General features: G+C 44.2%; 1 protein-coding gene across 2 annotated transcripts in view; it reads right to left on the bottom strand.

Moving 5' to 3' along the window:
- Nucleotides 1-1,111: 1,111 nt before the first annotated feature.
- The window catches only part of casq1b (calsequestrin 1b), a 30,182-nt gene continuing 17,007 nt past the window's right edge, over nucleotides 1,112-14,286 (bottom strand). The window contains exons 2-12 of one of the 2 annotated variants that reach the window (XM_024373412.2): nucleotides 9,444-9,476; nucleotides 6,696-6,789; nucleotides 5,411-5,511; nucleotides 4,982-5,093; nucleotides 4,608-4,681; nucleotides 4,170-4,300; nucleotides 3,851-3,896; nucleotides 3,567-3,621; nucleotides 3,241-3,341; nucleotides 2,272-2,346; nucleotides 1,112-2,053 (exon numbers count right to left, since the gene is read on the bottom strand). In XM_024373412.2, coding sequence (XP_024229180.1) covers nucleotides 1,772-2,053; nucleotides 2,272-2,346; nucleotides 3,241-3,341; nucleotides 3,567-3,621; nucleotides 3,851-3,896; nucleotides 4,170-4,300; nucleotides 4,608-4,681; nucleotides 4,982-5,093; nucleotides 5,411-5,511; nucleotides 6,696-6,789; nucleotides 9,444-9,476 — 1,104 coding nt within the window. In that variant the 3' untranslated portion in view covers nucleotides 1,112-1,771. The remainder of the gene's footprint in view (nucleotides 2,054-2,271; nucleotides 2,347-3,240; nucleotides 3,342-3,566; nucleotides 3,622-3,850; nucleotides 3,897-4,169; nucleotides 4,301-4,607; nucleotides 4,682-4,981; nucleotides 5,094-5,410; nucleotides 5,512-6,695; nucleotides 6,790-9,443; nucleotides 9,477-14,286) is intronic. The other variant, XM_024373413.2, reaches the window with a different exon arrangement.

The raw sequence follows: 14,286 nt of genomic DNA, 5'->3' as shown, positions 1-14,286 counted from the left end.
TTTTACTGTCAAAAAGGATTCATACCAAGTACCCATTTACCAAAATACTATAATCTCCACCCGGCACAGCCAGAAGAGGACTGGAGGACCCCACATATGCTCTCTCTAATTCTCTCTTTCTTTCTCTCTCTCGGAGGACCTGAGCCCTAGGACCATGCCCCAGGACTACCTGACATGATGACTCCTTGCTCTTCCCAGTCCACCTGACCGTGCTGCTGCTCCAGTTTCAACTGCCTTATTATTATACGACCATGCTGGTCATTTATGAACATTTGAACATCTTGGCCATGTTCTGTTATAATCTCCACCCGGCACAGCCAGAAGAGGACTGGCCACCCCACATAGCCTGGTTCCTCTCTAGGTTTCTTCCTAGGTTTTGGCCTTTCTAGGGAGTTTTTCCTAGCCACCGTGCTTCTACACCTGCATTGCTTGCTGTTTGGGGTTTTAGGCTGGGTTTCTGTACAGCACTTTGAGATATCAGCTGATGTACGAAGGGCTATATAAATACATTTGATTTGATTTGATTTGAATGGCCATCTGAGATTTTAAAAGAGTCAACATACAATACTGTAGCTCCTCTGGTTACTGTGGAATCAGTCAGTTGAACCTTCCAACAAGAACCATGTAGCGAACCTGGGAGAGTTCAGGTTTTATCAAGACAACGGAATGTATTTTATAGTCTTACTCAGTAATGTACTTTATAGGAAAGCTGCCTCACCATGGCCAGTTAAGTTACTGCAAGCATAATGCATACTCTATGTGTGCTATATCATAACACATACCTGTATACCATGTGTTTTATGCCTCCTGTCATCACGGCAGTAACATACTCTCTGAGCCAGATTCATGAAATGTTTGCTGTTGTGGGAATTTTGCACCTTTTATTTTTGCCCAGAAATATGAAGCTTACATAGTCTTGTCTCTCTGACATTCTCAAATGTTTGAATTGGATTGTTTTTGATTTGTAATCATCATCAATATGAATTCGTTTTTTATGGGTTCACAGTTATGTAGTTTAGAAATTGTTATGAATTGGAAATGTATTTGTTTGATAGTTGGTCACACACACACACATTCACATTCATTAAGAAAGTATGACAAACAACAAGAATGGATTTTTAAATATTTTCTTTTTTTCCAATATCGGACCAGAAACAATCAAATGATTTTGCATTTTTTGTGAATTCCAAGATCTTTATCACTTTCTCAAACTATGTTATTCTTAAGACGTTTCAGAGAGGTTAAGTTTCCTTTTCTTTAAAAAATGGTACAATAAGTTGGTTGTTGCTTCTCTTTACCAGTAGAAAACATGTAGTGGTTCCAGAATACAGAAAAATGGGATAAAGGAGGAAGGGGAAAGGGGGCATCCCTGACTAGTGCTAAACGAGATAAACAAAACAAGGTCAAACATGCTAGTTTTCCTCAGCTTAGTTCTCACATACACACAGACAGTTATAACCCCGAGAGACAAACATTTCATACAACAAAGAACACAGAACTTACAATTCAACCACAACCCATTCTTTTTTTCACAGACAAAAACTTCCCCCTGCTTTCGTGTCTTTTCTTACCCAGTGAAATTGATTTAGGTGTTGCCCTTTGGGTGTGTCACTTGACTATCTGACCAGGGATTTGAGAAAGAGATACAGAAAGCAAACAGGAAGAGACACAGCATGTGTTAACGACGAGATGTTAGGAAACTAAATATTGGTGCCGGCTTTTGGCCACTGTTGGTTAAAGCCGAGTAAACCCAAGGATGGCAAGCGATCATTTATTCGTCGTCGTCATCATCGTCATCATCATCGTCATCATCATCGTCGTCATCATCATCGTCGTCATCATCATCGTCATCATCGTCGTCGTCATCGTCGTCATCATCGTCGTCGTCATCATCATCGTCATCATCATCGTCATCGTCGTCATCATCGTCATCATCGTCATCATCATCGTCTGGGTCGATCTTTCCAGACAGCACGTCCTCGATCCAGTCCTCAAGCTCATCAGCAGTGGGCATGTCCTCATCATCATCCATCTCCATCCACACACTATCAGCCTGAGAGGGAATACACAGTGAGAACACACACAAGATGGACACTAAAATAGGCTAAAGGCAAATAGGCATTGAAGCTAACGAGAGACTGAAAATAGACCAGCAACAATCCCCAGGGAGCAAGGAGGAAAAGGTACAGTTGAGTTTGATGAAACAGCATAATGAGATTACTGTACTAAAGACAGCAGAGCGACCAGGAAGGATGAGAATATTAGACTTACATCTTCTACATCCACGACACCGATCTGAGGAGAACCAAGGTCAATGCCGAATGTCTTCTCCCAGTAGGGCACAAGCTAAAGGAGAGGAGGAAATAAAGAGAAAAAGGCTAAGGAAATGCAGAATTTTGAAAATCATTTTCCTGCTATGTTTCGTAGGTCTTGCGGCCAGGATGTGGCCAGGATAACACATGACAATGTGCAAAGGAAATCAAGATGGAAGGAATAATATTGTTTTATCCAATAAGGACTTGAATTAGAACTTTGCACTTCATTTTGTACAGTTATCTGGTAGGGCATTGAACAAAAACATAGATTGTGTTCACATAAAAATAATATTGCAAACGTATTATTAATTTATTTGCCCAGAATCCACAATAGAATAACAAATATTTTGGTTTAGGCTGGAGCAGGGGTCTCCAATATTTTCTTTCATAACAGTTATTTCATACCCAATACATGTTTTTGAGAGCTACTCATATTCAGCCTGCATATTTCATAATTGTTTAGGCCTAATTTTAATGAATATGATTACAAACCAGTGGAGGCTGCTGAGGGGAGGACGGCTCATAATAATGGCTGGAACGGAGCGAATGGAATGGCATCAAACACATGGAAACCATGTTTTGTGTATTTGATACCATTCCACTTATACCTCTCCAGCCATCACCACGAGCCCGTCTTCTCCAATTTAGGTGGCACCAAGCTCCTGTGATAGAAACAAAGAACGGCACGGCATACATAATCTAATTGCGTTTTGGTTCTTAAAACCACAAATCATTATACTGTCGCATACATTTTCGAAGATTGCGTTTTAAATGTCAAATTACCCAATAGATCATGATCATTTTTTGCTAAAAAAGTAGGTGTGCAAAAGCATACTTTTGAATCCCTATTTTTAAAGTGGGTCTGCAGCTGCTCCGTTTACTCCATTGCCCAGGCACATATGCATCCGATTTCTTCAGGTCTTACCAAGGGGAAATCGTCGGGGTCAATCCAGATGATGCTGAGGTCAGCGTTGTCAGTGTTCTCACGGGCCACCTCCTTTAGGATCTCCAGGAACTCATAACCATCTGGGGAAAGGTCAAAGGTCAGGTACTGCTGTTTTTTCCCCGCCATGCTACCTTTCCTCATTGAAAGACAATTTAATTCTCAACCTTTCAAACTATTTTCTAGCAATCCTTTTATGACCTAAAATAACGCACATGTAGCAGCTGTAGAATGACGCCTGAAAAACAGAAGTTCCCACTTCCGTTTTTTTTTTCAGCTTTACTTTCAACTAATGCAATGTACATTACCAGGGTCATCCTCCTCAGCAAAGGCAACAATGTGCTCTCCATCTATGTCATCCTCCTGAAAGAAAGAAAGAAAGAAAGAAAGAAAGACAGACAGACAGAAAGAAAGAAAGACAGACAGAAAGAAAGAAAGAAAGAAAGAAAGAAAGAAAGAAAGAAAGAAAGAAAGAAAGAAAGAAAGAAAGAAAGAAAGAAAGAAAGGGATGAGACTCTGGCCTACTGTACATCTCCATGAAAAGTAGGCTTACTGTATAGTTCCAGTTCAATAGTGAGTGAAGAAATCTTACCCAGGTCTCGTACATGCTGTGGGGCTCAAGCTTCCTCAGAGTGGGCCTGGAAGGAGAATGACATCAGTCAATCAATCACATTAATTTATAAAGCCCTTTTTTACATCAGTTTTCACAAAGTACTGTTACAGTAACCCGGGCCTAGACCCTAAAGAGCAAGCAAGCAAAGGCAGAAGCAAGAGCACAGTGGCCAGGAAAAACAAGTAATGTAGTTTGAGCCGCATTTTGTCTACATTGTGTGAAGTAAATCTCCTCATAACCTACCATGGGACTTCCAGCTTTGCATTGTACGTCAGCTGTACTGTAGGGCCAAACTCACCTGTCGTGCTCCTCGATGTAGTCTACAAGCTCAGCCTCGGAGTAGGGCTGTCCTGGGATGGTCACTGGCTCCTCCATGAAGGGTTCATAGAAGTCAACCTCGTTCAGTTTCATCTTTAGCTTCTTGGCAATCTGGATGGGGACAAAGACCATTAATTAGGCTGTAAATAATTTGTGTTTGAATTTTAAAACGTTGAGTTACCTCACGGACGAAAGTTGTTTCTTGTGATGTAACTTCAATTGTAATGTAACTCCACTTAATTTATTGAGTTGACTTAACTTAAAACGTGAAGGCATTTTGGTAACTTATGTATTCAATTTGAAAAAACAAAAAATGATACAGCATAAGAAGGGTCCGTTTGCAATGGGATCAATGACAATTTTCCAGAATGGAGTTTAGAAATATAAGAATCTAATTCAGCCCTCTGTGGTTCCATACCTTGGCGTCAAAGGTGGCGAAGAACTTGATGAAGGGGTGGAACTCCTCGGCAGCATCGTCATACTCAATGAAGTCTGTAAAAGAGAAAAACAACATTAACCTAATGTGAGAATCCCCTTGACATACTTGATAAGAGGAAATTGTCAGAATACAGCATCGAGTACCTGTATGTGGTTCACAAATACACTGTAGGTGTTGTGCCTAGCATCCCATTAGACTGATCCCAGATCTGTTTGTGCCAATTGTGTGACAATGACCACAGGAGTTAGCAGGACAGCACAAACAGTTATGTTACCAGGCTAGCTTTTCATATCCAAGCAACTTTAGTCATGATTTCTCGGGTCTTTCCTGCAGAGGTGATTGGCTGTACTTACGGGGGGATTTCTCACTCTTGAAGTAGCCGACCAGCTTGATGTCCTCATCGATGTTGTGGAAGCCCTTGAGCTCACGCTCATTATCAATGATCTCCACAGGGTCCTCAATCACCTGCAGAGTGGAAGCGACATGGGGAGAGAGAGAAGAGAGGTGAAGGAAGAGGGAGAGAAGAGAGAAGATTTACGTGAGGAGCGGATTAGAAGAGATTTGACATTGACAATGTATATAGTATTAGGCAATCATTTTTTGCCTTCTTTGACAAATTAAACTCTTTTTCAAACAATATTTCTAAGTATTGATATTATTATGAAATTACATTAGTAAATAGATTGTAATAATGCCAAATGTTCAGCATTGTAATTACAATTTGGGGTTTACACAGAGTGACGACAACCAAATAACTATATAATGTTGTTATAGTTACTCACATCATAGAGAAACTCCACCAGGGTGTCAGCGGCCAGCTCGCCATCGTACTCAATTATCTCATTATCGACAAAGATATAGATGCTCTCCACCTCATCCAGACCTGGGATATAAGAGAAGGACAGGTTAGGGACTTTCTTTAGGGGCTAGGGACTAAGAAACTGATGGGGGCTCGGGGAGGAATGGGGCAGTTTAGAAAATCTGGGTAGGGGCTAGGTGTTAGTGGGCAGGTTAGGAAACTCTACTTAGGGGCTAGGGTTTAGCGGACAGGTTAGGAACTCTGGGTAGGGGCTGAAGTTTAGTGGGCGACAGGTAAGGATTTCTAGCTAGGAGGTCAGAAATTGGGGCTAGGGAAGCGATGGGGCTAGTTAGTTGGTAACTGCAAGCCATTCTTCTTGCAGAGGATTTGTTCATTGGATTTTGAATATGGGCTTGAAACCACACTTGGCCTTACTAAAATAGAGTGCAAAAAATTCAGAGTAAACCTGCAATGTGGTTAACGACGTTATCTGTGATTGAATGAATTCCATCCAGACAATGTTGTTTATTGCCTGAACCAAGTTCTACCCCAGTAGGCTTTACAATTTACAGTTGCATGACTTGACCTCGCTTGTAAAACAATGTATTCTTTTTTCATACACAGTATAACCATCATGTGAATGCCTCCCTCTTGAAGTAGAATGCTTTTATTGTTTCTTTGCAGAGCGGTGACTGACCCTCTTTGACTTTTATATTCACCCAGGGGCGTGGCAGTATGAGAAAAGGATAAGATGTATATGACAAAGAGACATAGGTTGTGTAGAGAAGCAGCCAGTTAGATCTCTGCTAGGGATGATCTCTGCTCGAGCCTTAGATCTCTGCTAGGCATGTTTTCAGACCACTACAGCTCTCTGGTGGCTGAATGATGTCCTGTGGGTGATACCGAGGTGTTTACTGTATGTGTCTGGTCTCTAGGGCCCTGAGTATTTCCTAACCACGTATCATGAACAGCATTTTTCATGACTATAGCAACTAGGGCCAAGAACATTCCTTGTCAGGAAAAACTCATATAATATGTTCCGTATTCAAGTTTAAGCTGCAAATATACGTTAAAACATTGCCTGTATTTTGGGCCCCAAGATACTGTAAATGCCATGCCTGTCTTTACTTCAGTCTATTCCAACGGGAGTGATACCACTCCTCAGGCAGAAGAGGGCAGGAAAGATCAGGATTCCAATGCGAAGTCAGACCGAAGAGCTGGCGTTTTAATGATGAGGAAAAGGGGTCAAGAGATGAGTGCGGTCTTACCCAGCTTCTTGGCGACAGAGAGGTCCTTCTTCTCATCCACAAGGCCGAATCCAATGTCTTCGTCGTCGAGATCATCCAGAACCTGGGCTGCAAGCTGCAGAGAAGAGAGAGAAAGAAAGAGAGTGTAAGAGCAGTCTGAGCAGTATCAGAGCCCGCCTCCTAACGTCTGTTTATCGCTCCATTTCAAATAGATCACTAGCCCTGTTTGCGCACTGAACAATCCTGAATAGATCTGATAGTTATTAGCAATATCTTAGTAGCTCAACCTTGCCCTCTGATAGGCTAAGTGGAATCTTCGCCATATTGCTTATGCCTATCTTATCATTTCAGATCTACACAAGTGCCTATAGGGGCATGGGGTTGATTTAGAACTGAGTAGATATGTGTGTGAGCCAACACAATCCTCCACCCCCAACCCGCCTGTTCAGCTTGAAAGAGGTTCGTATTGGCTAAACTTATACCTGTAGTCTATGTTTAAAGCTGTGCCGTGACCTCACTTAAGAATGGGGTGCTCAGCACTCCAGTCCAGCCCTAGACACATATGACCGCACTGCACTCCGCTTGCCTGAATGAAAAATATATTTCCCACATACTCTGTGTAAGGACCCCCCACTCCCACCCCCCATCCCATGGTATTTCTTCCTACTTTCAAGGCCTTAAAAGCAACAGCTTTAGAGCGCTGCCTTGCACTTTCTAAATCTGTGTGAAACTGGACCCATTGACGGACAGCTAGCCCGGCCAACGAGAGGGCAGAGTAATGAAAAGGGGGAGGGGGAGGGGGTGGTATGGGACATAGTGTGAGTGTGTCGACGGGTAGAGACGTGGTCACGACAGGTGCAGTGGGCAGTGGAAAGGAGAAGGGCTCAGGCTATGGGAAAGTAAACTCACATACTGTGGGGTTATTGCCTACATACGCAAACTCACTAACACACACACACACTTGTACACACACGCATGCACGCACGCACGCACACCCACAGAGACACACACATTTTGTTCTCTTCTTATCCACTAGACGCCACCAATCCATGGCAATATGTGAAACACATTTCATCAGTAGAAAAAACATTGTACTCTTTAATTGCGGAATATGTATAATTTAAAAGCAGCCAATATCCATAACAAACGGTTTGTTAATATGTCCAGCTCAGATAACACCAACTCAGGGAAACGGTCAGCTGGGCAATATTTACACCCTTTCGAGCCATGTCATGGTTCGGCACAAGCCTCTACTCCACCTCAGCCAAACCAGCCTCCCACAGCAACCCTCAATTTGGCAGCAAGATGACCGCTAAACCTAGATGGCTGCTATCATGTTGCTTTGGTTAACAGTAAAGCCAATGGTACAAGTTCTGCTCTCTTGTCAAGTGCGGCCAGCATCTCTGTTTTGCAAACATTTGTTAAAGGATTGGGTGGGTGGGTGGGCGGGTGGGTGGGTGGGTGGGTGGGTGGGTGGGTGGGTGGGTGGGTGGGTGGGTGGGTGGGTGGGTGGGTGGGTGGGTGGGTGGGTGGGTGGGCGGGCGGGTGGGTGGGTGGATGGATGGATGGATGGGTGGATGGATGGATGGATGAACAAACAAATGAAAGAACAAATGAATGAAGGGATGAAGGGGTTAGACCAGCTATAACCTATTTCATTTGTTTTGCTTATTTCTTTCTCAGCTGTGGTGAGTATAGGACATCTTTACTTGCAACATTACATTCATTACTGCAGTCCATTTGTGCACAATCTTAGTCTGCGGGCGGGTGGGTGGGCGGGTGGGTGGGCGGGTGGGTGGGTGGGCGGGCGGGTGGGTGGGTGGGTGGGCGGGTGGGCGGGTGGGTGGGTGGGTCGGTGGGTGGGTGGGTGGCCGTGGGTGGGTGGGTGGGTGGGTGGGTGGGTGGGTGGGTGGGTGGGTGGGTGGGTGGGCGGGCGGGCGGGTGGGTGGATGGGTGGATGGATGGGTGGATGGATGGGTGGATGGATGGGTGGATGGATGGATGGACGAACAAACAAATGAAAGAACAAATGAATGAAGGGATGAAGGGGTTAGACCAGCTATAACCTATTTCATTTGTTTTGCTTATTTCTTTCTCAGCTGTGGTGAGTATAGGACATCTTTACTTGCAACATTACATTCATTACTGCAGTCCATTTGTGCACAATCTTAGTCTGCGGGCGGGTGGGTGGGCGGGTGGGTGGGCGGGCGGGTGGGTGGGTGGGTCGGTGGGTGGGTGGGTGGGTGGGTGGGTGGGCGGGTGGGTGGATGGGTGGGTGGGTGGGTGGGTGGGTGGGTGGGTGGGTGGGTGGGTGGGTGGGTGGGTGGGTGGGTGGGGGTGGGTGGGTGGGCGGGCGGGTGGATGGGTGGATGGATGGGTGGATGGATGGGTGGATGGATGGATGGATGAACAAACAAATGAAAGAACAAATGAATGAAGGGGTTAGACCAGCTATAACCTATTTCATTTGTTTTGCTTATTTCTTTCTCAGCTGTGGTGAGTATAGGACATCTTTACTTGCAACATTACATTCATTACTGCAGTCCATTTGTGCACAATCTTAGTCTGCCTCCCAAATGGCAATCTATTCCCTATATCGTGCACTACTTTTGACCTGGGCCCTACAGCTCTGGTAAAATGTAGAGCAATAATTAGAGAATAGGGTGCCATTTGGGACACACACAGTCACAGAGCATTGAAAGAAAGCTGCTGAGGGGTTGCTGTAGGGCAGCAGCTTTCTAGAGGGGTGTTTTCAGGGCCTGAACATACCTGGTACGTCAGGGCGGCTGGACTGGTGAGTAGCTGTAGAGAGAAGTCTTGCTTTAGCACAGGACATTCACATATAGGCTGCGATTCAATCAAAGGTGCATCCTTGACAAGCACACTGCACTTGACTTTAAAGGTAATTTACCCTTGAGCCAACTTCCGCAGAGCTACCGTGAATGCAATCTCCGCGAACGTCTGGAAGTTGCCTTTAGAAGGTGCATTGTCGACAATGGGTTTTGGACTGAATCCTGGCCATAGTCATTCACCTTCAGAGACTATTACAAGACTATATCAAGACCCTCATTGAACAGGACTGTAAAAAAAAAAGACCTTAAACTAAGCATAACACCGAGTGCACGTGTCCCAATATCCAGACTAACATATTGTGCCTAGTCACAATAGTACTTTTAATAGTGTGATCTAATCTGGATACTAATCCACTACTATGCTTGTCAATTGAATTACGTCGTCATTCATTTTTGGAAGTTAGTATGGCAGTTGCACCCCCTTTTGCAGTCAGAATAGCCTCACTTCGTCAAGGCATGGATTCTACAAGGTGTCGAAAGCGATCCACAGGGATGCTGTCCCATGATGACTTCATTGCTTCCAACAATTGGGTCAAGTTGGCTGGATGTCCTTTGGGTGTTGAGACCATTCTTGATACACACGGGAAACTGTTGAGCATAAAAACCCCAGCAGCGTTGCAGTTCTTGACACACTCAAACCGCAGGGCCTGGCATATACTACCATACCTCGTTCAAAGGCACTTAACTCTTGCTCATTCACCCTCTGAATGGCACACAAGCACAATCCATGTCTCAATTCTCTCAAGGCTTAAAAATCATTATTTAACCTGCACCTCCCCCTTCATCTACACTGATTGAAGTGGACTTAACAAGTGGCATCAATAAGGGATAATAGCTAGTTGGATTCAACTAGTCAATCTATGTCATGGAAAGAGCAAGTGTTCCTAATGTTTTGTAGACTCGGTGTATATTAGGACATTTGGTCATGACATAACAGGACAGTATATAGATTGCAGAATACTTCCACCATACAGGACTGTCAATAGTACACAGATATGCTGACAGGTCAAGACGCAGAGTACAGAATAATCCAACTTCAACAGACAACTGAGATTCAGAATGAGGGCAACTGCTCTTTCAACAACAGACTGAAAGATTATAGTTCAGGGCCCATATTCACAGTATTTGCCCTCCTAAGGACAAAGTGCACTTTTGTTGGTGGCGTTTAAAAAAAAAAGGAATTACTTTGTATAAAATGTTTAGTCTCTTATCCCTTGTAACTTTAAATGCGACAAATTGCTTGCCTCTTAAGGATCGGCCCCTTTTTTTTTTAAATCACCTAAAATGACATACCCAAATCTAACTGCCTGTAGCTCAGGACCTGAAGCAAAGATATGCATATTCTTGATACCATTTGAAAGGAAACACTTTGAAGTTTGTGGAAATGTTTAATTAATGTAGGAGAATATATCACATTAGATCTAGTAAAAGATAATACAAAGAAAAAAAACATCAATTCTGTTGTATTTACTTTTTGTACCATCATCTTTGAAATGCAAGAGAGAGGCCATAATGTATTATTCCAGCCCAGGCACAATTTAGATTTTGGCCAGTAGATGGCAGCAGTGTATGTGCAATGTTTTAGACTGATCCAATGAACCATTGAAAATGTTGTCTCAAGACTGCCCAAATGTGCCTAATTGGTTTATTAATACATTTTGTGCACTCTCCTCGAACAATAGCATGGTATTCTTTCACTATAATAGCTTCTGTAAATTGGTCAATGCAGTTAGATTAACAAGAATTTAAGCTTTCTGCCAATATCAGATATGTCTATGTCTGGGAAATTTTCTTGTTACTTACAACCTCATGCTAATCACATTAGCCTACGTTGGCTCAACCGTCCCGCCGGGGACCCACCGATCCTGTAGAGGTTTAAAGTAGATCAGTTCTTATGAACTCATGAATCTTGAAAAAAGTCTCATCCCCTGCCCTTCTGCCACCGCGAACGCGCCAGTGCATTGCGTCCTGGTAGCATGCATGAGCTACCCACCGGCTCACAGCAGTGAGTTTGAAATAAATACCGCCAGTAGTAAGTTACTTTGTAGTTGCTAGCATGTGTGGAGTCACAGTGAGGGAAAGGGGCAACTGCAGTTCTACTGCTTGTCATTAGCAGGACAAATTTAAATAAAGTGAAGACTAGCTTGTATTGACACATTAGAGATGATTAGCTGATATAGCCCACTCCAGTAGTGGTTCAAGACACACTACATGACCAAAAGCATGTGGACACCTGCTCGTCGCAAATCTAATTTCAAAATCATGGGCATTAATATTGAGTTGGTCCCCCTTTGCTGTTGTAACAGCCTCCACTCTTCTGGGAAGACTTTCCACTATGTTTGAACATTGGTGTGGGGACTTGCTTCCATTCAGCCACAAGACCATTAGTGAGGTCGGGAACCTATATTGGGCGATTAGGCTGGCTCGCAGTTGGCGTTCCAATTTATCCCAAAGGTGTTTGATGGGTTGAGGACAGGGCCCTGTGCAGGCCAGTCAAGTTCTTCCACACAAATCTCAACAAACCATTTCTGTATGGACCTTGCTTTGTGCACAGGGCATTGTCATGCTGAAACAGGAAAGGGCCTTCCCCAAACTGTTGCCTCAAAATTGGAAGCACAGAATCATCTAGAAGGTCATTGTATGCTGTAGCGTTGAAGTTTCCCTTCACTGGAACTAAGGGGCCTAGTCCTACCATGAAAAACAGCTCCAGATCATTATTCCTCCTCTACCAAACTTTATAGTTGGCACTATGCATTCGGGCAGTTAGCGTTCTCCTGGCATCCGCCAAAGCCAGATTCATCCGTTGGACTGCCAGATGGTGATTCATCACTCCAGAGAATGTGTTTCCACTGCTCCAATGGCGGCGAACTTTACACCATTCCAGCCGATGCTTGGCATTGTGCATGGTAATCTTAGGCTTGTGTGCGGCTGCTCAGCCATGGAAACCCATTTCATAAAGCTCCCGACAAACAGTTCTTGTGCTGACGTTGCGTCCAGAGGCAGTTGGGAAGTGAGTGTTGCAACCGAGAACAGACCATTTTTACGCACTACACGCTTCAGCCCTCTTTAATCTGTTTTTCTAGCTTGCTTAGCCTACAATGTGTGATGACTGTGTTTTTGCAGAAAATTAAGGCACCTGCCCCCCTAAAGGCCCCCCCCCCTCCACAGCCCCCTCCAACTTCTCCTCCTCCATCACAGGCTATCCATCCGATACCGCCAAGGCACTTCCATATTAGTCTGAGCAGGGGTATTTATAAGAGAGACTGAGACTAAACTGAACTGGCGTTGCGGTGAGGAGCTGGGCAAGACAGTCCTACAGCTATATAAGGCCTTCTGGGGAGCACAGAGAGAGACCGGGGAAAACGTGAAGGGGGGGGAGGAGACCGGAGAAAATGGAGGGAGGAGAAGGGAGAGAAAGAGGGAGGGAGGGGAAGGAGACGGGAGAAAATGTTAAGCTTTGATACATATGGGAGGGGGAGGGACAGGAGGGAGGAGAAGGGAGGGAGAAGGATAGCTAATACATGACTAACATTCACTCTAGTCTGTCAGACTATCAATCATCTCCTCACAGAGAGATTAGTCTCACTTTCTGTTTGTCTCTGACTGCAGCTTATATCTAACTCATTGTGACCTCTCTCTTTAGCACTCTCTCTTTCTCTCTCAATATTTCTCTCTGTCTGTCTCTCTCTCACACAACCTCTCTGTTTTTCTCTCCACCATGCTCTGCTGATGTATGTGCCAAGAGAAGGTGTGACTTCTCACTGTCCAGCCACAGGTGAAGAAGTTCCTCCTAATCACAGATCTTGGATCAGATTACCCAACTTTTAATCATCCTTAAGCGGGTTGAAGAAGTGTCAGCCTCTGTATCAATGTTTAGAGGCAACCTCATTCATATTCTATGGTTGAATGAGGGACGGACTAAGTGCATGGAAAACACAGCTAGTATCGTAGATCCGTAATTTCCTGTAAATCATGCATTCATATCATGTCCATAAGCTAAAATAACTCATGGTTACAGTACAGCTGTAGCTCTATCAGGTCACTTCAACCTTGCTGTGTGGCAGTGCAGTAAAACTGTTCTGGGAGCTGTATAGTATCTTTACGCTGCCAGTGTGGTTGTAAGTGCACGTTGTTCGATGAGTCACCACACATCTGTGTGTGCTTCACCTGTGAGCCACTAACGGGGATAGTCTGTATGGTTATTTATTGACTGCGCCAGTATATAGAGTGAGAAAGGAGTGTGTGTGTGTGTGTGTGTGTGTGTGTGTGTGTGTGTGTGTGTGTGTGTGTGTGTGTGTGTGTGTGTGTGTGTGTGTGTGTGTGTGTGTGTGTGTGTGTGTGTGTGTGTGTGTGTGTGTGTGTGTGTGTGTGTTGGGAGGAAGGAGGTTGTAGCTTGTGTGTGGGAATGGCTGCATGTGCATCCGTCCTTGTTTCTATGACTACTGTTGCAACGTTTCGCAGCTTTATTCAAATTACAAACCATCCTCATCATTCAAACGCAGAACCATCTGCACAGCTATAAGTAACATCCAACGTTTTTACCAAGATGTAGAATCTCCCATTTGGTCACCATGTCTGTTTTCTCACTCCGTCTCAACCTGCTGTATTGTCAGAGCTTCTCTTACTCAGCCTCAGTTCAACGTCACACCCCAAATATCACAAAGGCTTTTCACAATTCAATCTTTGTACCCTGAGACACAAAGAAACTCAGAGTGCTCTTCTCCCCATTTCCTGTAGCCTTCCTGTTCTATTGCATCCGC

The sequence above is a fragment of the Oncorhynchus tshawytscha genome, linkage group LG15, assembly GCF_018296145.1.
Source record: "Oncorhynchus tshawytscha isolate Ot180627B linkage group LG15, Otsh_v2.0, whole genome shotgun sequence".
Taxonomy (NCBI): Eukaryota; Metazoa; Chordata; class Actinopteri; order Salmoniformes; family Salmonidae; genus Oncorhynchus; species Oncorhynchus tshawytscha.
The sequence above is the reverse complement of the archived record's forward strand: the minus strand, read 5'-3'. Positions and strand labels throughout refer to the sequence as shown.